Source organism: Mastomys coucha, unplaced genomic scaffold (genome assembly GCF_008632895.1).
Source record: "Mastomys coucha isolate ucsf_1 unplaced genomic scaffold, UCSF_Mcou_1 pScaffold15, whole genome shotgun sequence".
NCBI lineage: Eukaryota > Metazoa > Chordata > Mammalia > Rodentia > Muridae > Mastomys > Mastomys coucha.
The window spans coordinates 161171226-161195057 of record NW_022196897.1 but is presented as its reverse complement, the minus strand read 5'-3'; the positions used below and the strand labels follow the sequence as shown (position 1 = coordinate 161195057).

Sequence of the window (23832 nt, the reverse complement as noted above, 5' to 3'; positions counted from 1 at the left end):
GGAGGGAGGGAGAGAGAGACAGGGACAGGAAGAGAAGGTCAGAGAGCAACTCCAGGTATCATTCCTCAGGAGTAGTGACCTTTTTTTTTTCTTAAAAAAAATAGTGTCAAGCCGGGCGGTGGTGGTGCACGCCTTTAATCCTAGCACTTGGGAGGCAGAGACAGGCGGATTTCTGAGTTCCAGGCCAGCCTGGTCTACAGAGTGAGTTCCAGGATAGCCAGGGCTATACAGAGAAACCCTGTCTCGAAAAATCAAAAAAAAAAAAATAGTGTCTAGCATGGGGGCCTGGGGCTGTCTGTTTAGGCTGGGCTAGGTGTCCAAGATACTGCCTTTCTGCCATCCCAGCCATGGGATCACAGGCACAGACCAGACCACCACACTCAGCCTTTTGTGGAGGTGCTGGGGATCACACTCACTCTCTGGCTTGTAGAACAAGTACTTTACAGTTGAATGTCTCTTCAGCATCTCAGTCTCACCTTTTGGTCATGTGACAGAACAATCAGAACAGCAGCATTGTGGGAGGAAGGTTTCATGTGCTTTCTTGGCACGGGGAGCCTTTGATGGCCGTTCTTTGGATAGGCCCCAGACATTCCTCCTTCCCATATCCCTGACTGAAACACCTCTCCCTCCTGCATCCATGTAGCTCATATTTTTCTTCCTACAGGTCTTTGTGCCAAGGTCACAGATGGCTCCTTGTCTACCTGATGACAAACAACAGCACCTCAGCTCTTTCTATCCTTGACCTCCTGTCCAGGTTTCCTTTGCTTTCCTCAGTTTGTATTGTGTACATTTGTCTGCTGTCTGCTTCCATCAATAAATAAACTAAAGAAGACCCATTGCATCTTCCCCTATACATCAAAAATAGTGAGGCTCCAACATGTAGCCGGTGCACGACCAATCTCAGCTAAATGAATGCACGTGTAAATTGATAAATGATACAAGGGGTGCATAGCTTTAATCATAGCCTGTTCTCACCAACCAATGTAAGTTTGATGGGGGGGGGGGCTACCAAAAAGTGACAAAGTGGGGAAGGAATGAAGAGGAGGCTGGGTAGGGACCAGCTGGGGTCTGGCAAATGTTCTCTCAGGAATGCTGCTACCTCAGCCTCTCTGTTTCCTTCCATTTTCTCTAGACCACTGGAAGCCATCTTAAGGATTTGGGAGGCTCCTGTATGCAGGGCTTGGGTTAATCTTCCCTTGATCATTCCCTGCAGGAACGGAAGCCACCGCCAGGCTATTACTACGAACGCAAATTACCATCCCATTGCAGACATGTGGCTGAATCATTGATAATGACTTCTGAAGGGCAGACAGAGTGACAAATAAGCCTAGCTTGGTTTCAGGAAGCCCTCAGGATTGCTCATACCAAAAACCTAAGAAAATCACACACACACACACACACACACACACACACACAGAGAGAGAGAGAGTGAGGTAGGTTATTAATAATAATAACAAATAAATAATAACAAATGAGCTGGGAGTGGTGGGAGTTGGGGCACTACCCATGTGGGACACCCACTTCTACCAAGAAGAAATGATGTAACAGGAGTCACTTGGTTACAGAAGTAGAGGCCAAGGTAGGGTTGATCAGCTCAGCCTATGGATCTACTATGCGAAGGGCAGGTAACTGTTTTGCCATTCCAGTGAGAGTCAAGCTGTCAGTCATCACCGTGGAGTTAAGAGGGACACAGGGTGGAGGTGCTCCAAAACCACAAAGGGTTACTCAGGACCAGGAAGGTGACAATGACCAAATATACCCAGAGCTGACAGACCAAGAGTCATCAGTGTCTGTTGGTGGGGACGCCTGTAAGCTTTGGAGTCCCACTGGCCACTTATTGAGACCAGATGCCAGCTCTTCACCCACCCTCTGCCCCTGAATGAATGCATCCTGTCTTCACCTTTGACGTGAGCCTCCAGTGTCCCGCTTCTCTTCTGCAGCTGGATTTTCTGCTCTCCTGGAATAACTGTGGGGACATAGCAGGTTTCAGGGATTAGCATTTCTGTGTGGCTGGTTTTGGGGTGCCAAATTATGACTTCCTCTTCCCCAGGAACAAGCACCTTAGTGTGTGTTCCCCCAAGGACCAAGTACCAGGCACTGACTGTAGGACTGAAGGCTGGGTAGGGGGATGTATGAGTACCAAACACATTCCTCAGACACTCACTAGATGCTCAACACCCCAGACGGCACCCCAGACCCCAGAACAAGAGAGTAGCTAGTACCAGGTTCTCCAGATGGCAGAGCCCAGCCCCGAGGCTACAGTGCCTGCTTACCCTTGGGCCCACCCTGCCCAGATAAGATCATCCAGCTCATAAAGGTGACTTCAGGAGTTTCATCCACACACTCCTTTAGGCTGGTGATAGGCTGCTCTACCTGGCTGGCTTGATGAGTCTTTGCCCAATGAGAAGGGAAAGAGAGCCAAGAGTTTCATAGCACCTAACTAGGGAACAGTGGTCCAGGTGCAGCCCTGGGGCAAGTATGGTAGCTTACCCCTCAAAATGGATCTATGTGCTTCTCTGTACAGTTGAGAAGGCCATACAGTCAGTCTCAGGGAAGAGACTAGGAGGCCACACGGAAACTAAATCGGAAGCCCAAGCCAAGGGGTTCTTTCATATGAGGTAACAAGAGTGCGAACTCCTGCTTGCTGTTTGTAAAGAAGCTAAAAATGCACATGGAGATGGCTGGGGTCTTCGGTCTCCGAATGTTCCCAACTCCTCCTGGTTTGTTTACATAGCTACAGGCTGTGGACCGTTCTGAAAGGCAAGGAAGGGTGAGGACCTGGCAAAGCTACCCTCTAGCCGACTTTGTGAAGGCCCTGGCTTAGCTTGGCCCACCAGTGGTCTGCACCTAGACATGAGTAGGACCAAAAACTGTGTTCATACCTGGTGACATCTGCGGTGTATGCACAGAAGTGTACACAGGCCTTGTCATCTGCCCCCACACAAGTACAACGCAAGCGTGTCCGTGGAGAGGGCTGGGAGCTTTCTGGAACTGGCCCTGAGGCCCTCTTTCCCCGAAGGCTTCCTCTGTAGTTGGACAGTCCATAGGGCACAGTCTGTCTGCAGAGCACAGAGAAATGGGGGTTGGGGGTATCTACTCAGCCACGCCAGGATGAAGCACTTCCACTATAGTGTGTTAGCTGGGAATCATTTGGAGTGAACCAGATACTGAAACGGGCTGCCAACATGGAAAGAGATGCAGGAGGCCTAGGGAAGGGCTGACTGCCCTAGAAACCTTACAGAGCTGAAGCAAGCCTATGCAGTCAGGAGAGCCCTCAGCCTCACTGGCACATAGTTGGGTTTCTCTTGTTTCCAGCTCAGACTATGCAGGCCTAGCATCTTCAGAGTAGGTCCTGAGATCCCAGCCTGGACCTCTAGTTCCCAGTCTGTCTCAGTTAATGAAATCCTCCCAAGCACGAGAACTTGAGTAGGCCCCCAGAATGCACAAAAAGAAGCTGGGTGTGCTCCTTCTGCCTATAATCCCAATGCCGGGGACGTAGAGACAGCAGGATCCTTGAAGCTTGGTGGCCGGAGAGCTGTGTCTGTCTCATAAAAGGGTGGATGGCTCCTAAGGAGTGACACCTGAAGTTGACAGCTGGCCTCCTCATATACACGCATACACAGACGCACATACATGAACCACTGGGCTTTCCTGCCAGAAACCAGTTACCCAAGCTCCCTCGAGAAATCTTACTTGACCCATTTGGTGGTCCTTGTCTGGGACCTGACCTGGTACCTATAAGGCCTTTCTTCTATACCTGTGGTTGTCCCTGGTAACTTTAGTACTCACTGAACTTAATGGCAGACCTCACAGCTGGCACTGGGGAAAGTGGAGCAGATGAAATTACAGTTATTAGGGATCCACCCTAGGCCCTGCATGCAGCGTCCTCAAACAGACAAACACCACCACCAGCTCTGCTTGCTCTCCAGGAGCTGCCGCCACCACCTCAGTGGGGCGGCTGAGAGTGGAATTCGTCATGGGAAGGTCTTATTGTGCAGCAAAAACTGTCTGAAATGATCGACCACTTATGGTTACGGTCAGCATTGGAAGGCATCTAGAGCAATAAATGTTTAAATCTGATTTTAGGAGCGAGCACAGTCCAACCATGGTCCCTTCTCCAGAGAGGAGAGGCTTCTGGAGCGTTGAGTGAGAAGTTAAAACCACATGCTTAACTCATTAATGTAACTCAACATGATCTGGGGGACAAATTACTAAGAACTTGAGGAAACTTATGGGGCCAAAGGCCCCTTTCCAGGAAGTCTTGGCCTACTTGCTCATCCCAGTTTCTATGAGGCCCTCAGAGTATCACCAGTTATCCACCTCAAAGGGTGCCTAACATCCTCTCTGTGCTTTCTTTCCCTTGGAAGCACAGGGGCAGGGAGCCTTTTGGGGTGCTGAGGAGACTCAGCTGCGCCTGTGGGGCCAGATGCTTAGAACAAAACTTCTTCCATGCTGGGTTGGAAATCAGGAGAGAGCACCTCACCAAGCACCCTTCTTGCTTTTGCCCCAGCCAAGTATCCTAGGAGACAGTGGAGTGAGTTCCCTGCTAACCCAGGCAGACGTAGCTGCTGAGTAAGGTGGCAGGAGTCAGAAGGGTCCAGTCCTATCGGGAGCTGGATCCTTTCTCAGGACCAGGGTTGGGGGTCAGGGAGGAGAAGGATAATGTGACCATTGTTGCGGGTACAGATTTGGCTGAAGGTATATATTTCCAGGGCTACAGTAAATCTCCAAGTGTTGACATTAAAGCCAGTCCTCTGTTTCTTGGTGAAAATCACACGTGAGGAACGCTGAAGCTCCCATTTCTCCATCAACATGGAGACCTGCAATTTTGAAATTACTGTCACCTGACTATGCACCTGTGGGTGTAGAGCCACTCAGCTGAAGCAAGGAAATAAGGCGACTGGGTGTTTGTTAATAGAGATGTGTTAGCATTTCTCCCGCAGTCTCAAGCAAATCGCCATGTACAAACGCCCCCGACAGCTTCAAAGAGTGTTTACAGAGCTGATCCCCCTCTCCAGGGGAAGGAAGGCTCTTAGGAGCTGGCGGTATATCTTGTCCCAGTGAACACATATAGGGTTTGGAATGAGAGCTCAACATGGAGGCCCACCAAGTCCAGATCTAAATATTAAAAGATTACTGGTCAATTTGATAAATGCTAGTAAGCAAAAGCCTTGTTCCCCAACCTAGAAAGATGCCATTCTTAGTCCCTCAGACCAGCAGGCTTACATTAGGGGTCCGGGTGTCTCTTAGAGTTCTCAGATGAAATCTGTCAAGCAAACACCACTGCAGCTTCTCTTCCCTCCTGCTTCATCCCACACCAAGGCAGCCTCCTCTGTCCCAGGCTATATCTAAGATCTATCTACTCACCAGCATATTGCACCTACCCTGCAGGCAGAGAAATACATGCCTGAGCCCTGCTGTATCCTCAAGTGTCAGACACTAGATAATATCTACATAGGATTGGGGGCATTCAGGTAGTGGACCCCAAAACTCAGAATACTGGGAACACTCTCTAGAAAAAGGTGCGTTCAGTTTTAGAAATTCCTTGCAAAGGGTGGAAGATGCATGGTCAAAGGAGGCAACTAGTGGTTCTCCAAGTCAGAGGCAGGTCAGGGTATTTCCTTCCCAGATCTGAATACTGGCTCCCCATGAGCAGGTAGCAGAGTTAGTTGTTGGGGTGCCCGCCTTTAATCACAGCACTCAGGAGGGAGAGATGGGAAGACTGAGCGACCAAAGCTAATCTTGATTACATAGCAAGTTGGAGGCCAAGTGTCTAAAAAAATAAAAATAAAATTAAAAAAAAAAAAAACCCAGAGAGCTAATCCTTTACTTCTTTCATACTATCACGGACTTAATACGAAGTAGAATAAGAATTGAGGCAGGAGGATTTCTTTGAGTTAGACCTTAGCCTCAGCTTCTCAGTGAGTTTCAGACTAGGATGACCAACAGAATGAGACCTTGTAGGAAGAAAACAACAACCACAACAAAAAATTAAAACACAAAAGAAATTAAAAACAAAAACAAAACAAATTAATTGAGTCTTTGGTTGCTAATTGGGAGGTAATCCCAACTTGAGAAAACCAGATTCTTTGCATCTGGATGAGCTCAGTCATGGAAAGCGTCATCACAAAGAACTTCATGAGCTCTTTAAGCACCAACTGAGTAGCTAGGATTATCTTAAGTGTGAAATATAGGCACATCCATGCCTGCAAGCATTCTCATACTACTGGGAGATGAAGAAGCGATAAAAAAGAAACATCAAGCCTGTATGTTCAGGCAGGCACAGAAAGAGTACATGGAGTACAGAGAGATTGCCTGGTAATTCCATTATTAAGTTATAAACCACTTACATGACCCACACTCCACCCTCTCAGTATACAAAAAGATCATCAGGCACTTGCTGGCATGAGATGATGCATGGGAAAATGTCCAGCAAAGAGTTAGCAGTGAATGAAAATTAGATCCTTTAATTATTTAATTGGTTGGAGAAGTTGTGAGTTTCATCGGCAGAAAAATTCCACTCATCAGGCCTGCTGTGTTTGTGATGTGTGACTAAGCAATAAAGGAACCCAAAGACCACAACAGTGCTGTTTCCTGCCCTCCGTCATTCTGGCAGGCAGGCCATGCACCACCACCCATCTCACAAGAGTCCCTACTTCATTTGTGTTACTGCCCTTTGTCACTATTCCCTGAATGGGCAACACGAAATCCTCGATGTGGAACCATGAAAACAGAGCTAAATTAGCTGAGAATTTTGGACCAGTACACTCAACCCAACTGTGACTGCTTACTGCTGAACAGTTGGGTTTAGATAATGCAATTCTTTGTAGAGACAGGCAGTCCTTCCATCTGTCCATGCCAGTTATACCACAGAGCTCCACACAAGGAAAGCAGATGAAGGGATGGATAAACAACATGCTCTCCGTCATACCTGCAGATGCAGTGTCTAGCGCTCTGTGTGCTTGTATAATAAATTATCTCTCAACTTATGTACCAAGAACACTCATTACTTAATCAGTGACAAGGAGACCAGAGTCTTATTTATCACAGTGTCTTTGTTTTTCAAGTTTTCCCAAATGTCATATATAAATGTTATTAAATATTAAACTCCCGAGTCGCCTGCATTCATCTTCATCTGCAGAGACACACTGAACATCATTCATTTATCTCTCTGTGAGAAGTTTTTAAACAAGGATAATGATTTAGGGAAACACACAGGCACACAGACACACTTCCCTCCTGGTTTTAGGTTTTTTCCTAGAGAAACAAGGGGTTCCACCTTCCTATCTGTGAAGCTAGCAACTGCATGTGACAGCTAAACAATGGACACAGATACAAGGATCCAGTTGGAAGTCAGCAGAGAGGCTTCATTTGCTGAGTTCTTAACCATTAGGAAAGTGGATCAAACTGAAAGAAAAATTGCTCCTCATTTTCCCACTGAATGGTATTTAGCAACTTGCCAGAGAAGGGTCTGGGCAAACACCATAAATCAGATAGAAGGTCCTGCCTACGAAGCAAATTTTACATAACAGATTAGAACATTGGCATGGCTAGCTTCCTCCATCCAACAGTATGTTCAGCTTCTCTTGCTTGATTGAAGTTGTCTTGGCGGCAGCCCTGCATCTCGCCATGGCAGTGTTGGCCTCGAGATGGCTGCAAGACGACACTCCACCCAACCCAAGGAGACTCCAGTCCTCACAATACTTCAATGCTTGCTACTTTCTGTTTGGTAATTGAAGATCTGGCTATGGTGAGCATCTTAATTTATAGCTCCTGGGTCAGTGACCTCTTTCATAATGTGAAGCCAGTGAGACAGAGGGAAACAATCACAAAATTTGTACCTATAACTATTTTTCTTTATAAATATAGTTGTCGTTTTAAGTTAGACAAACTAAAGTTCTCGTTGAATATCTCCCCAAGAGTAGGGAATGTCCATTATTCTCTCAGAACATGTGTCAAGTTCATGATCTGCCTCCTTCTTGTCACCCTTTCTCTTCTGAAGCAGTCAAGCAAAGAAGATGGGGCAGCCCAGTGTACAGTTCATGGGGCTTTGGGGACCATGCTGACCTGGCCAAGAAAGAAATGATTCCCACTAGCTAGTAGGTGGTCAGGAGACAACAGCCATTGCTGGATACAATCTCCCACCCCTCTACGGACAAACAGCTCTGAGACCCTAGCATGCTGTCTGGCCATGGCTCAATCTCAGATTCTATTAAAGCCTTCCCTAGATGGAACCAATGGGCCAGCATCTTAAGCTTAGCTAGCTCTTCAGGCAAGGAAGGTGGCATCTACCATGGTGTCCGCTAGCTCTGAAACATTAGCCAGTTACAATTGTGTTCTTTCCAGTATGACAAGATGCAGAAGTGTCAGCTAGTAACTCTCTTCATGTCAACAAACATCTGTAGGTTGCCTGCTGTATACAGATGCGGAGGATGATGTGGAAAAACAATCTTAGAGATGGAATCCCACTGTCAATAATGGAGAGTGGGACTTCTCTGTCCAGAACCTGAGGCCAATGTAAGAGGTTCCTGTCTCTTTGAATCCACTTTCCAGTGTTCCTCATCCTGCCAGCCACCTCCTGCCACTCACCTGCCTCAGTTTCCCCTATCCTTCCTCAGATGAGCCACCCAGTCTCCCATTCTCTCTCTCTCTCTCCCAAAATTCCTAATGAAGGAGCACAAGATCCAAAGGCACTGTGGGGCTGCTCTGTGCCAAGTGGCTCTGATTCGCCTTAGTCATCAGCCACCCCTCCAGGTCCCCAGGTTCTGTAGCAGCCCTGCTCTGGGTTGTTTATCTCTCCTGATCTGAGGGTGTCCTGTCTCCTTCCAATAAGTCCCCATCATGAATCACGCCTGGATAAGGTGCCTCTTGCTCTTTATAAAAAACTCCCATTGGGCCTGGACCACGTACTTAGGAGGTGGCAAGCACATTCTCACATACCACAGGAAAGCTGCCATGTCTCCAAGCAGAGATCCTTTTCTCTAAAGAACTAGGGCAAAGCCAACAAAGAGAGTTGCTAAAATCCTCTCCTCCCATTTGCCCATGTTAGAACTTCAAGTTGAACTTGTACTGTCCTTGAGCAGATGGAGGCAAACACATTACCTGCCTCCATCCCTCTGTTCAGAGCCCAGCTCCAGACAATGGGTTGAGCCAATCAGAAGCCTTCAGTTTATTCGCCCCTCACTGTGCTATGGTCAGCTATGGTCCAGGCCTTAAGCCATACATTCCACCGGGCGGTCTTCCAACTCTGAGGATGAAATGGGACAGAAGGACTAGGTTCCCCATGTCCTCTGTCCCCAAACAGAAAACACACATGTAAAGTTGCTGGCTGCATAGAATCTCACCCACAGCTTGTGTTTCATAAACATGGGAGCAGGGCACTGACCACCTATAGCTTCCTTTGCTTCTTCTGTAGAAAACCCTCACAGATCCAGGTTGGAAAAGCTCATGGCAAGACCCTCATAGCCTCCAGAAAGAACTAAAGATTGTGGGGAATTTAGAGCTATGGGTCCCAGGCTGTGACTGATTGATGACTGTGGAGACATTCCCAAACAGTGGTCCTCACTATTGGGCACTGACCTCATTGTCAGTTCTAAGACTGAGGGACACATTTTCTTCTGAAGGTACAGTCTCCTTGGCGGCTAGCCTTGACACAATCTCCTGGGGTCAGGACAGCAGAACTTTGTCCAGCTCAGCCCCTGACTGTGTCTGCCACTCAGCTCTGCACAGATGTCTGGTGCATGTCCTCCCTCAACACTGTCACAGAGCCTCAGTAAGTATCTGCTAGGTGAAGGGGGTGAGGTCTTGCCTCAGAGCCTCCTAAATGTGCGGAATTCCCAATTGGCTGAGTGGGTTTCCCCATCCATCTGTTTTGGGAGACACGATCATTGACCCTGCCCACTCCTAATACTGGGCATTAAACCTAGTGCCTCATGCAACTAGACAAATACTCTACCACTAGCCAAACATGGTTTTACTTCTTTTTACTATTTATTTGTGTTAAGTTTTCTACTCCAGTCTTTAAATCATTCTATCGCCTTTAATTTCAATCCTGTCATCTCGGCTCTCCCCCCCCCCCCCCCCCCCCCCCCCCCCCCCGCCCCACCCTACCCCCTAGAAGCTGAGATTACAATCCTATAACACCAAGCTGTGGCAATTAATCTTAATTGCCAACTTTATTGAATGACAAAACCCCAGGGGATTAGTGGTCCAAGGGCTCTGACCTAATCAAAGGATTAACCTCTGGCTGGAGTCACAGTATGAAGTCATCACAACACCACTGGGAGACAGAAGGCATGAACAGAGTCACTGAGCTAGGTAGTGGTGGCCACACCTTTAATCCCAGCAATGGGGGGCAGAGGCAGGTGGATCTCTGAGTTTGAGGCCAGCCTGGTCTACAGAGTGAGTTCCAGGATAGCCAGGGCTACACAGAGAAACCATGTCTCAAAAGAGCCAAAGAAGGAGGAGGAGAAGGAGAAGAGGGAGGAGGGGGACAGGGAGGAAGAGGACAGGGAGAAGGAGGTCACTGAAGAGAGGTGTGTCTTGCGCTGACCTCTTCCTAGTCTCTGACTCTGCTTCCTGGTTGCTATGATATGAACTGCTGTGGTCTACCAAGTCTTCCCGACCGCAGTGCCAACCAAGCCCTCTGACACTGTGAGCAGAATAAGTTCATTCTCCTCGTGTTAGTAACTCTTCTCCTCGCTGTGGTCAAATAGCCACCAGGAGCAACTTAAGGAAAGAAAAGCTTGTTCAGCTCAATTTGAGGATGCAGTCTATCAATGCACAGAAACCATGGCAGCAGGAGCGTGCGGCAACTGGCACATCAAATCTGCAGCCAGGGAGCAGAAAGGAGGGGTGCTGGTTCTCAGCTACCACGTTCCTTTTTACCAGGCCAGGACCCAGCCCATGGAATGGTGCAGCTCACATTTAAGGAGAGTCTACACACCTCACTTAACCCAATCTATGATCTCCCTCACAATCATGCAAGGACCTTCTCAACTAGACGGGTGGTTCTAACCCATCAAGTTGACAGGACTAATCATCGCAGGTTGTTTTGGTTGCTTGCTGCAGTGACTGTGGGGCAAACGGTTAGTGGTAAGAGTCTGCCTCCTTAGGAAAAATGGAGTCTTCAGATCACCCCAAGTGTAGAATATCCATCTCATCATGACCACTGTGGCTATGCATGCACCATGTTAGTCACAGCAGGCTGCATAGATGGACAAGGCACGGACTAGACGGGAGGGGACCCTTAGTATGGAAGCCCCAAGCTCCAGCCAACCTGATGACTGTCTGAGATCCCGGGTGTGTTTCTTCCCCCACTGAAAGACCTGAAAAGTGGAAGGTTGTTTGGCTACCTGTAAAGGTCTGCCTAACTTCACATTCCACCTGGAGCCTTTCAAGAACCCTCGCCACCACACAAGCACCATCAGCCGCCCAGTCCCCAGGGGAAGCACCCAGAACACGACTCTGCCAAGGACAGCACAACTCAGTGCCAACCACGGCCTCGCCAGTCTGAGAGGTTCCCAGGGTCTCATCTGCTGTGTTTAGAAAGCTTAACCCAACTAACTGGGGCCTTAGAAAAACAAACAAGCAAAACGCCCACAAAACCCAAAGCCACAGAAAAAGCATCGTTTCCATGTTCCCTGGAACACAGAAGCTGCTCGCCCTTCTTCGCACAGGGGTCAGAGGAACAGAGGATGGTAGGAAATGCTCTGGCATGTTTATGAAGGAGCTTAAGAGTTAAAGGCTCTGTTCTCCCCCAAAAAGTCAAGAGAAATGATGTAGAGAATAGGACATCTAAAGAACTCTTGGAGTGGGTCACTTCCCCTCCGCTGTGCGACCAAAGGCATCAAAGGAGCTAGAGTTTCTCTCTGCAGCCCCACATGACCCTGGCGAACTCCAACGCACATGTAGGCATGAGAACCCTCGTTTCTCTGACCTGGCTTCATTACAGCTTTATGCAAAGCTGCAGACAGATGGGGCTCAAAATAGCTGCCAGACGTGGAGCCTGGAGAGGCAGATCAGAGCAGGTATTGGAAGGAGGGGGTCCCTGTAGAGGAGGTTTTCAAAAATGCCGACAGTATCACATGCCTCTTTAAATTACCTGCAGGATGTGAAAGAGGCTGCTGGCCTGGCTGCTTTTCAAGAGAGTCCATGTTCAGGACAGAAAAGGGCTTGATGACTTAGCTTGATCAAATGTCATTCCAAGGTCCTGCATGTGGCTGTGTGCAGTGAGAGTCAAGCTTTACCCGCAGGTGCGAAGTCAGGGAGAGCAACAGCGGAAAGTGGGCAGGTACAAGGTCAGCCCCCAAACTGTTGGTACTGTGCATGTATAGACTTTTTCTCTCATTCCAGCATCATGGAAACACCTTGTCTTCCCATGCTAAGGTGTTGGTGCCTCTGTGCCCAGAAGTACCTTGGTCTTCAGCCTCCATCTTGTCCCACAAGAGACACAGAGATGTCAGTTCTATATTCTCAGTGAGTTGCTTCTAACTTTCAGCTAAGCAATTTCCCTTCCCATGGCCACCATAGGCCTTTTGTCCCTCTGGCCACCCCTGTCTCTGGGCCTTTCTAACAGACTCAAGAAATCTGTTTCTGGTTTTTAACTTACTGGGTCAGGATGTGGAGTTCTGTCACTGTTTACTAGAGCCCCCTGCTAAGTCTGCCTCAGAAGGCAATAACAGAAGGCCAGGCTGAATGCTGCCAAGTCCTTCAAGACCTCTTGGCTCCGAGACTCTGTGTCAGGATGGAGGAGGATGCGACAGCATGGCCTTGTCCTGTCGCTTTATGCTAGGGAGACCTGTGGGCTAGTAGGAATTTAGCCTCCCGCACTGTGCCTAGGCAAAAAAACCCATCATCCACCACACCCACCCATTCTGAAAGTTGGTTTTCCCTTTGAGAGCAGTTGATGGGCATAAGTGTCTGCACCCATGTAGACATGCTGGCATGCATGCACGCACGTGTGAATCTTTGCACATATGTGTTTCTCATATTCAGTGCCATTGTACCAACAGAGAACAACAGTAAGCCATTTTCCCATGCAACATGGGACTACTCGAGAGCTGAGAAGTGGCTACACAGGGTCTCCTCCAGTGAGGAAAGAGCTCTCTAACAGCTCCCCAGCAGACTTTCTGAAACACCAACGGTGCAGCTTGGGACTGAGAGCTGGAATGCTGAAGTCAGTCCTGTCCGGTTCCAGCCATGGCCAAGGAGCCTCCTTAAGGAAAACATTGTTTACCTCCCAGCTTCCTTTGTTTTAAATTCTTGTAGGAATAAACCACACCAGAGATGTCAGGGACTTGCAAAGGCCTTCAGATTTAAGGCCAAGTTCCTAACTGCAACACCCCTTTCATCTAGCAGAAACCCAAATGCCCCCTTGGGGTCATGCAGGGTCACAGCCTCTTCTCACCAAGCTGCTGGTAAGCCTCACGCATAGTTCACCTGCATTGCAGCCTAGCCTGACTCTGCTCCCAGGCAAGACCCCTCCCTCCTCCTAGACTCTGGGGCTTTCAGCTAGTGGGAAATCCAGAGAAAGGTCAACTTGTAAGGATGACCTTCAAACCTATTCTGAAATTGAATTCCAAGGCTCTCAAGTAAAGAGTCTTCCTGCCAAGTGTTCTAAGAACTAAGTTACTCAAATTGAAAACTGACATGTAAGGTGTTAGACTACCCAAGGAAAGGAGGAGGTGGAAACAGACACATAGAAAAACCTAAACCCAAGAGTCGGAGGAGTCTGTGAACAGTCAGAACCGTGAGCCAGCATCATTTCCTACACATCCTTCTTGAAAGCCTACCATGCAGTTTGTTCTCAGCAGCCCATGTGTACAGTCTTCTCTCGATCATGGCCGGCAACTCTGTCTCCTAGACCCACTTCAGGGACTAGAAAGCTCTGAACCCCAGGGCTTGTCAGCTACAAAGCCCTTGCTTGGACTCCAGTAGACTCTGCCAGGTAAGAAGGCAGGCTGTCCCTTCCTCTCAACACTCCATGGGATTTAACAGAGAGAGTCTTTACCTCATCCTGAAGTGGCCAGCTGCTGCTTCCTGTGCCAAGAGAACCTGTGCCAGGACTTCAGGGAGCACCTACACCAGGGATCTCAGGGAGCACCATGCCCCAGTCCCCAATCCTTCTGATAATGTACCAAGAACAAAGAGAAGCAACAGGAAGTAACAGAAGAGGGCGGGACAAAAATCCCACCCCAACCTGCAACAACCTTTGGCCACAGGTAGCTTTATCAGCTACTTATCAGGCACTGGGACAGCCAGACACACCTTTTGCCAAGGTCTGGAAACCTTTATGTTAACTGGACACCAGTAGACAGAAAAGACAGCTTTCAGAAATGCTGTATGTCTGAGAGGGAAAGAGGGTAGGCACTTGCAGGTGGGTACTCCTAGCCAAGGAAGATACCAAGAAGTCTCTTGGTCCAAGAAGTCAACTTGAGAAGGAATTCTGTAGTCACTGGTGTCTTCCAAGCATGGGATGGAAAACAGCCAGACAGCCACTCTGTGAATGCAGGGATAAAAGCTATCCTGGATTGTGATGGCTACACTTTCAAGACCAAAGTACTATGTTGACCAGTCCACAGATATTTCCCCCAGTTACCTTCACAGACTCTTCACTCCCCTACAGGCACACAGGGAACTGAGACCCACAGAGGGATGTCTTCAAAGTGTAATCTCAAACAAGAAGATTGACCCTAGAGTTAAAGCTCTTTAATGACACATGGCTCTTGTTCTCCTGGTTGTTAAAATTTACATGAGGGGGTCCTGGGGTCCCACTCTCTCTAAATGCCATGAGTCTTGGACCCAAGGTGTGTGAGACTCTGGACAGCATGAGAAGATGGGTTTAAGCAAGTCCATCTCTCTTCAAGATTGTACCAGGTTGTGAGAGGCTGGTCAGGACACGGACTTAAGGAATAGAAGAGCACAAAGCAACAGTCAGAAAAAGAAAACTCCCACTCAGGGTGCGGCCAATGGGCTGTGAAGCCCTCAGACCAACACCTGTCCATTCCCGCATCTCTGCCATCAGACTAAACCTGCCGGTATGCCAGACACACACTACCAGATCCAAGGGCCCACCCACAGCTCGTGAAGACTAACAGAGTCATGTTGTTGTCATCTAGTCAACACTAAGCTTCCGGAATAAAATGTATACATACGATGGACCAACAGTTTGTGACTTTGCTTGTGTGTGCCTCTCTCTCTCTCTCTCTCTCTCTCTCTATATATATATATATATATATATATAATATATATAATATATATAATAAATATAGATATTTATTATATATATATATATATTATAAAGCCTATCCTGCAAAGGGGCAGATGTGTTATTCCAAAGAGTTGTGTAATATGAATCAATATCACCCTTGCAAAGAACAGAGGTGGCCAGAGATGAGTTATGTCCCAGGGCCCAAACCACTGGCATGAAGACATGGTATCCATAAAGGTGTCTCTGGGGCTGGAGAGATAGCCCGGTCAGTGAAGCTACACATGCATGAAGACCTGAGTTTCAATCTCAAGCACCCGCCTAAAAAGCTGAGGTGGTGGTGTGTGCAATCTCAGCATTGAGGAGACAAAAACAGAGGCATCCCTGGAACGTGCTGGGTAGTCAATCTAACTGAATCAGTGAGTCCCAGACCCTATCTCAAAAACTAAGATGCAGAATGACCGAGGATAACACATGATGTTGACTTCTGGCCTCCACCCATAATCACACATGTAACTAACTATATACATATGAGAACACACACACACACAGAGTCAAAAGAGTGGATGCAGGAGTTAGTCACAGCAAAGTAGGTAGGCCTGTGCTAAAAAAGATAAACAGGGGGAGCCTGAGAGGACCGTACCAAAAGCCATACTACTGAGCTGAGGGTTCCTACAATCCCAGGCAAATGCCTTGGCCTCCTGAAAACTAGAGGACACATACCCACCCCCCCCCCACACACACACACCACACAGAGAGCTGTACAGCTCCCACAAAGTGATATGTGGCCAATCCACATTGTCATTGTGGACCTGTCAGTCACTCATGATGTGTCCCCAACACAAGGACTGTCTTTTCTGCTTCAAATAAACCCAGCACAGGCATGATCCCACCAAAGGTTGGCTCACAGAACAAGATGACTTTTATTGGGATCCTGAAATGCTCTAGTCTGCAGGAAGCTAGGGCCCCAGACCCCTAAATTCCATTGGGATCTTGTAATGGTGGGCAGCTGCTCTTCAAAACCTGCTAAAAAGGCCTTTCTTGAAGATCACAGATACTGAGAGCACAACTTGTGCCTTTCTGCAGTAGAAGACATTAAAATGCAAGTTCAAATGTTGTGTTAATTATTATCATTATCAGTCTACTCTTTACTTCTTGGGGGGGGAAAGAAAGAACGCAAAACAAATGTCATTCCTGAGGGATGAAGTCAGTGTGGCATGCTTTGGCAAAGGCTGGGTAGCAGGCTGGGTGTCCTTAGGAGATGTCAGTTGGAGAAACTCAGGGAGACCCCTTGGTCACTTCCCGACACTTGCACCAGAATCTGCACCCTACAGAGGGGAAGCAGGGAGCGGATGGCACCTCCTGCCATATGGAGAGGCACGGCCAGAACTCAAAGTCAAGCAGAGATGGAAGATAACACCAGTCTCTCCACCATACCACAGTCACGATTCAGTGTCTCGCCCTGCTCTTTCCATAAATACATTCCTGCTTGTCAGCCATGTGGCTCAGAGCTTTGTTTGGGAAACATGGTCGCCATCCCAGCATCACAGTGGCTCCCTCAGATGTCCCTAAGGGATTAACAGATGGCGGGTCCCCTGGAAGAGGGGTGGGGAAGCACACATCAGGTTCTTTTCTGGGTTCCCTGGTTGCTCCGTTACTATTTCAGGACTTACCTGAAATAGTAACCTTATTTGCAACCACTTACCTTAGAAGGGACCTCCTCTGTGGGGCATGTTAGACCCAATGCCTAACAAGAGGGTTAATTTTGTTTCAATGCCCAGTTGTTTGGTCAACCACCAACCTAGAAGCAGCTGTAAGGCTCTTTTTCAGATATCATTATCATGTCTATAACCCTCTGAGCAAAGCAGACTGTCTCCCACAACCTAGATAGCCTTTGTCTAGCCAGTTGGCAGCCTGCAAGACTCAGGTCCCCTTACAAAGACAGAACTCTGATTCTGGGCTCCCTTTGCCCTCAAGTCTATGTCACCATCTCTCACTGGAATTTTCACCCATTGGTGGCCCTTGACTGTGATCATAAAACAGTACTTCCTTTGTCTCTACATGGTTGTACAAATGCACCCTATTGCTTCTGTCCCTCTGGTGAACCCTGAGTGGTACAATCCCCACCTGCCTTGAAGGTAGGACGCATGGGTTTTCAGCACACTTGTGCAGGCAGGGCAGCTCCAAGCATTTGAGAATGTATACATATAGCATCCCACCCACTACCTCCCCACTCAAGTGTGTATACACATGACATCGGATGCACCACCCAATCACTGTCTTAGGCTTGGTGAATTTTCCAGGATAAGATGGGATGGTTTTTCCTTGGTTTGGATTTGTTTCTGGTTTTGTTGTCAATGTTGGAATTTGCCTGCAGGTTGTGGGAAGTTGGGGTTCCTCATGTGGCTGAGGCAAGTTTTAGGAAAAACTGTGCCATCTGTTAGTTGTGATCTCAGATGCCAAGAAGTCCAATTGATAAAGGTCAAATGTGGATCTTTGGGTCCATGGGCTTTGTTGAAGACTATGAGGAAAATTACGGATAAAGTACTTCAAAAGATACACACGTCCACAGTGCAGTGAAGGTCTGGGTCTCTAAAAGAGCCTCACATTCTGAACAAAGAGACCTGCTGGGTGAGAGAAAGCCCTTCAGACTAGAGCCATGGCAAAAGTTAAAGTGAGAAAGGAAAACTAGGTTCAGGGCTTAACAAAAAGCCAGCCATCATTGATGGAGTATCTATTGCACACTGAGTGTGTGCATATAGTCTAACTGAGCTCAGGGTATGACAAACATGGAGGAACCACAGAACTTCAGAGCTTCGGTTTAAGAGAGTCTTGGAAGTATGAAGGTCCCTTGTGCCTAAACTAGGCAGTTAACATCCCATGAGGACACGGGCGGGGCTTGATGGTAACTTCCAACATCAATCCTTCAGAGCCTTGGATGTGGAACCAAGCGCCACTCAGCACAGCCTTCAGAAGGTCCTCACAAGTGTCCTTCAAAGACAAAGCCAGAGGGTGGACCTGATCTCCATGAAACCAAATGGACAGGAACTGGAGCGTGAAAAGGCAGAAACTTGCGAAGTTCAAGGTTCTTGGTTTAGAAACAAGGGTCAAGATTGCTCCAACAACCTGAGCATCCAGCCACAGGGACCAGGAACAGCCACAGCCTAGTTGGGGCACTTGGGGAGAGAGAACACTAGGCCCCTTTAGGATAGAAATTATGTGAGAGGGAGGGACCACTGGAGAAGAGGGGCCGAGATAGGGGGCAGGGGAGGAAGATGTAGATCTTTTGAGTTATTCAGTAACTTTTCAGGTTCTTCTTCTATTCCATTGGAGGCCTATAGAGCTCAGTTTCTCACATTGTAATCTTGTTCCCAATATTTTAAAGATAGCAAATGGATCTACTTAAGGGAAAGAAGAAGAGGAGGAAGAGAATGGATGGAGTGTGAGCGCATATGCGTCTCCATGCACAGAAAGAGTGAGGCCATCCAGGAAACATCTCCCAGCTAACGTGTTTATCCTGTCTGAACTCAAAGGACTCTAGTCTGGCAACTGTCACTTTTGTTTCCCAAGTGGTTGAACAGAGCATGGGAACACTGGATTCACCCCTTCCCTCCCAGTGGATAGAGTAAAGCAAGGTAGAAGAGAGGAAGACATGAACCAGACATTAGGAGAATTCCAGGTGGCTGTCTCAGAAAGAGCAGATGATCCATTGCATCCTTTAACTTCACCCAAGACATCTCAAAATTCCAACACAGGATCTCAAATATCTCTGGGTGTTTATGGAACCTCTAGGACATGTCCCAGGTATTCAATTCCCACCCAAGCAGTGCTCAGAACACTGGATGACAAGCAGAGACCTAGAGAAGTTTCCAATTCCTGACTCCACCCTGCCCCTTCCTGCTGAATTTCTCTCTTCTTCTAAACTTACAGCTTGGGATTCTAGCCAAGACCAGGACCCAGGGCCTTTAGGCTGCCTAGGGATCCCCTTTCTGGGATGTTCATTGGTTGGATCACAACAGCAAATGGTTAGAAATCAAACACAGCAGTCAGAGTGGTGGTGGATCTAAGAAAGGATGAACTCAAGACTCTGAGAAGAGACACCAATACATGGCGGCCCAATACTCACCCCTATAACCTTCCCATCTCCCCATTGTGGCCAACAGTTTGTCAAGGGCCTCATCAGACACAGGTGGGAAGTAAGTGGCTCCATTGGGATCAGCTATAAAACTGAGGAATCCCAGGCAGCTCTTGATTCAGTAAGGGACTAGACGCTGCAGGACAATAGCAGCCATGATTAAACAAACCCAGGGTCTACCAGAGCCTAGGACTTATGCAGGAGTCTGGGTGACTCTTCAGTGAAGCCAGCTTTGCCTGCCATTCTGGGCACTTGGGGAGATTTCAGACCTACTTGGATATGGCTAGGGGTCTTGTCAACAGATTCAGAAGTCACTGGACCCTCTGACTAGCCCCTCTTCTGTGCGCTTTATTACTAGAGTGTCTAGGTGGGTGAATGACTCTTCAAAGCCATGACCCAGATGGCCCTGACACCAATGGGTGTCCAGAGAAAGGAAACCATGAAGGAGAATAACTAGCTGCCTTTCCAGGCTGAGGGGTTGTGCTCAGCCATCTCCAAGCTCTCAGACAAGGATCCCTAGGCAAGTTCAAGTAGATGTCCCTAGAAATGCAGAGAATACCCAAGGAACTGAGTTTAGCATCATCCAGACCAAGATTCAAGGGATCCAAGAGACAAGCTATGAGATAGTGGCCACAAGTTCACACCCTATAGCTTATAAGTTATGTCTTAGCACAGGGGGGACCCCAGAGGTCCAGTGGGGATTGAGTGGAAAATAAGACAGTGAAACCTTCTCTATGGCTCTTTATCAAACATGACACCTAGAGACACTTAGACATATCAGCACCTGCTACTAGGTACTTGTGAGAGATTTTAAGACTGAACAGAAAGTCCCCAGAGGACACTGGGGTCAGCCCTGGGGAGTGGCAGCCAGGTGAGCCACATGTGTCACTCTGGCTTGGCATCCAAGATGGGCATACATGGAAGAAGCCATTTCAAGGGATGGATGCCCTCTGGGTCTGGCGAGCCTCCTTCCTACTCTACCCCCACCCCAAAGCTGCTCTCAAGGGGTTCCAACGAGGGTTAGGAGGAAGGCTCACCCTAAGAAGCCTTGGGCGATAGGAGCACCTAACTCTGTGGGCATCTAAAGCCCTCCCCCACCACGTGTCAAATCCAGCACTAAGTTTCTTCGGAGCTAGGTTCTCAGAGAGGAGGTGGGTTGCCCCTGGCCTGTGATTGCAGTTGTGCTGCCTGGAGCCACTGCAAGAGCTGAACTCTGCACCGTGGCAGGTTCAGGGGTCTGAATGAGGTGGGCTGAGGTCTGAGCAAAAAAAAACCTGAAGCCTCAGGCCTGGCACAGACATACTCCTCCCCCAACCCCGGGGCCAACTCACTCAGGAGTGTTGATCCAGATGATGTCCAGGTGGCAATAGTAGACGCACTCCTTGTCCTTGTAAGTGAAGCACGTGCAGCGCCGAGGTCGGTGGTGTGCAGGCACCCCCTTATCCTCCTGTTCCCCAGACCTGCCTGGTCCCTGTTCCTGCCCAGCACTTCCAGGATGTGTAGGCAGTTCAGCTGTTGGGGACACAATCCTCTCACCAGGGCCAGCCACAGTCTCTTCACAGTCCCCCTGTGATCCAGCTTCAGGGGGTTCCTGGGACACACTGGCTCTGCCAGAGCCCCCAGGCTGGGGGCAAGGCACAAATCCTGCGGGAGGAGGATTGAAGGGCTCCTAAGCTGCTGACACAGAGTTCTTGGCACCCACTACCCCGCCCCCCAAACCAGAATGAGACTCAACCAAACTTCTGCAATGTCCGGAGGCTGGTTGCATTCCCCCCACCCCCCAAGTCTTCAAACTAAGCCAAATGCCTTAAGAAGTTTACAAAGCTCCGTGCACACTCAGTAAAAACTGGAGAGTTATTTCAGTCCCTGTGAAGTCTGAAAGCTATTTGCTCTTCACTGGGTGAAACTCGATTTTTGAATAGTCTCTGAAAAGTGCCCAAAGAAAGTCTCCTAAACTGAAAACCCCCAGACCCAGTGGAAGTTATCTTTATGTCTTCGGGCCCTTCTATTCGCCTCTGGGAGACTTCAGGGTGCAAAGCCAGACTTATCAGCTTCCCCGCAACACGGATCCGCGCCGGGCTTCCTTTTGTGTGCACTCCCGCGTGGAGAGGCGCGCCGCCCCGCCCCTCCCGCTTACCTGCAGCGGAGGTCACTGTGAGCCCGAGAAGGAGCCACAGCCCCGGCTCCATGAACCCCGATCAGGCGCGGGAGCACCGGGCCTGAAGGGTGGCCGCTTGTGACCGCAAAAGGCCAGTGAGACAGGGTACAGCTTTCGAGTCCTGCCGCTGCCTGTGCTGCGCCTCCTGGCTCAGAGTTACTTGGCTGAGGCGGTCACGAACTTTCAGAGCGCGCTGCCCATCCCTGCGCAGGGCTGGCCGGTTGTGGCTCGGGCTTTTCTGGCTCCCGCACCACCCCCTTCGCCTCCCCGCCCCTCGGAGGGGCTGGAACTGCCGCGCCGGGCCTTTGAACCCGGGGCTCACGGGGGTCGCTTTCCAAGCACAGGGGGGAGCTGACCAGAGGCGCATTTGCCCCAGGCTCACCCAGGGTTAGAGAGAGGCGGGGACGCCGCGCTCCCCGTGGGTGGATGGGGTAGGGTGAAGGCCCGAACAGCTGCTTGAAGGCCACCCTCTGCCCGAGCGCACACTGCTCACTTACACTTAGTCTCACACGTGAAACCCCCTGCCCAGCCCAAAGCAACCGCACCCCCACCCCAAGAGCACCAAGACCACCAAGACCGTGAAAAGATTGCACAGAAGGAAGGGTTGCGGGCTTCTCGTTCCTTTGAAATCAGTCTAAAGGAAAAGCTCTATTCACCAATGGCCTTCCTTTTGCTGAGGGCCCTTGTACCACGGCCCTGGGTGTACTTTACACTTCTGATTCATGGGTGCCCGAGCCAGTTCCCTGACTCTGGAAGTTCTGAGTGGCAGGTGGGGCCGTGGGACCAGAGCAAAGTCACAAAGATTCCTTTCAACGTTGAGTTAGCGGTTCCTGGGGAACCCCATTTTCTCTCTGGCCCCTTCAGTGAGGGACCTCTCTCCAAAGCTCATACAACTGTCCACAGGTGACTCGCTTCTCAGGGCACTGCTGTCATAAAACGTGGGTTTCAAAGCCATTCTTCCCCCTCCTCCCCAGTATTTCTAATGATTGGCATTCTAAAAAGTAGAATCCAAAGAGGTGGCCCAGAAGGCTCTCATGAGGCAAGTCATAAAAGGGGTACAACTGTCGCTAGCTGGCTCAGTCTTTATCCAATAAGCAGCTCCAACCAGGGAGGCAACGTGGTCCCATGGAGAGCCCTCCACGAAGAGAAACAGCCTCACGGCCAAGGTCATCCACCGGCATGGAGAAAGCAGACTCTAAGTAGAAAGAGACTAATGCCCCTGCCTCCGAGGACTCTCGCTAAAGGCAAGTTGGCTTGGACTGCTGTGTCACACACACGTTAGACTGAGGGTTCATACACAGAAACATATTGCTCCCAGTTCTGAGGTCTTGGAAGTCCAAGCATGTCCAGTGTCTATCATGGCTCGTGGATGGCTCTTCTTTAATGATGGATTGTGGAGAAAGGCCAAGGTGCTCCCTGGGGCCTTATTTATGGTTAACTATTACAATAGGGTTCACTAACCCTATTTTTGAAGGCTCACTCTCACGACCTGGTCACCTCCAAGGTCTCACCTCCTAACAGTCGTCTTGGATTTCACCAGGTCAAGAAAGATATCTATTATTCTCTTTCCTTGTGGTTAGAATACCCATCTGCCATTGTTGAGGCCACTGACAGCCCAGTTGTCTTCACTGGCCTCTGTGGGTGTGGCCAAAGCGAACACTGCCTGGATGGACGTGTGCCCTAGGTCTTCACTCCAGTGGAGATAAGGAAGGTTAAAGGTGGAGAATCCAAGTTAAGAGCATAAGACACTGTACAACAGGGAGGGCAGAGAGGAGGCAGGTGGCCCTCAGGAGAGGCAGCAATTTAACTGGTCTTCATTGTGACTTGGATACATTGTAAAAATGCCAAAGGCCTTCTCTTTCCTCTTCTGCTCTTGCTGCTGTTCTAAGAGAACAGTGGGGCAGTTCTCAATGACGTTCTAACCAGCACTACTCTCTCTGTGGCCAAGCAGAGCAGTCAGTAGCTGGGCTCTGGGCAGGACTGGAGTCCAGCTGGGACTTAATGACATTGTACTCTACTCTTAATTGTGTGCTCATTTTTTATTTATGGCAATCAATGCTGGCTTTCCTTGTGTGGTAGAGATAGAACATTCCTTTCTAAATTAATTTTGTTAAATCAAAGAGAAGTAATCTGAATCAGAACATGATGTAACTCATTCGTGGCTCAGATGATTTGGTGGTGTGGCAGAATCACAAAGCTGCTTTGGCTGCCACCAACCCCGGGAAAGCTGAGCTCTAGTGAATGGACCACAAAACCAGGTGAGGAGGCCAGAAGAATGTGCCGGGGACTAGCTGATGGCAGTATCTCTGACACAGGGATGCTTATCACCAG

The 23832-nt window shown here is 48.9% G+C and overlaps 1 protein-coding gene across 1 annotated transcript in view; it reads right to left on the bottom strand.

The window, feature by feature from the left end:
* Edn3 (endothelin 3) overlaps positions 1-21879 on the bottom strand; it is a 24583-nt gene extending 2704 nt beyond the window's left edge. The window contains exons 1-4 of the mRNA XM_031372944.1: positions 21481-21879; positions 20675-20987; positions 2883-3059; positions 1901-1966 (exon numbers count right to left, since the gene is read on the bottom strand). Of these exons, the coding sequence (XP_031228804.1) occupies positions 1901-1966; positions 2883-3059; positions 20675-20987; positions 21481-21532 (608 nt within the window). The 5' untranslated portion in view covers positions 21533-21879. The remainder of the gene's footprint in view (positions 1-1900; positions 1967-2882; positions 3060-20674; positions 20988-21480) is intronic.
* Between the last annotated feature and the right edge of the window lie 1953 nt (positions 21880-23832).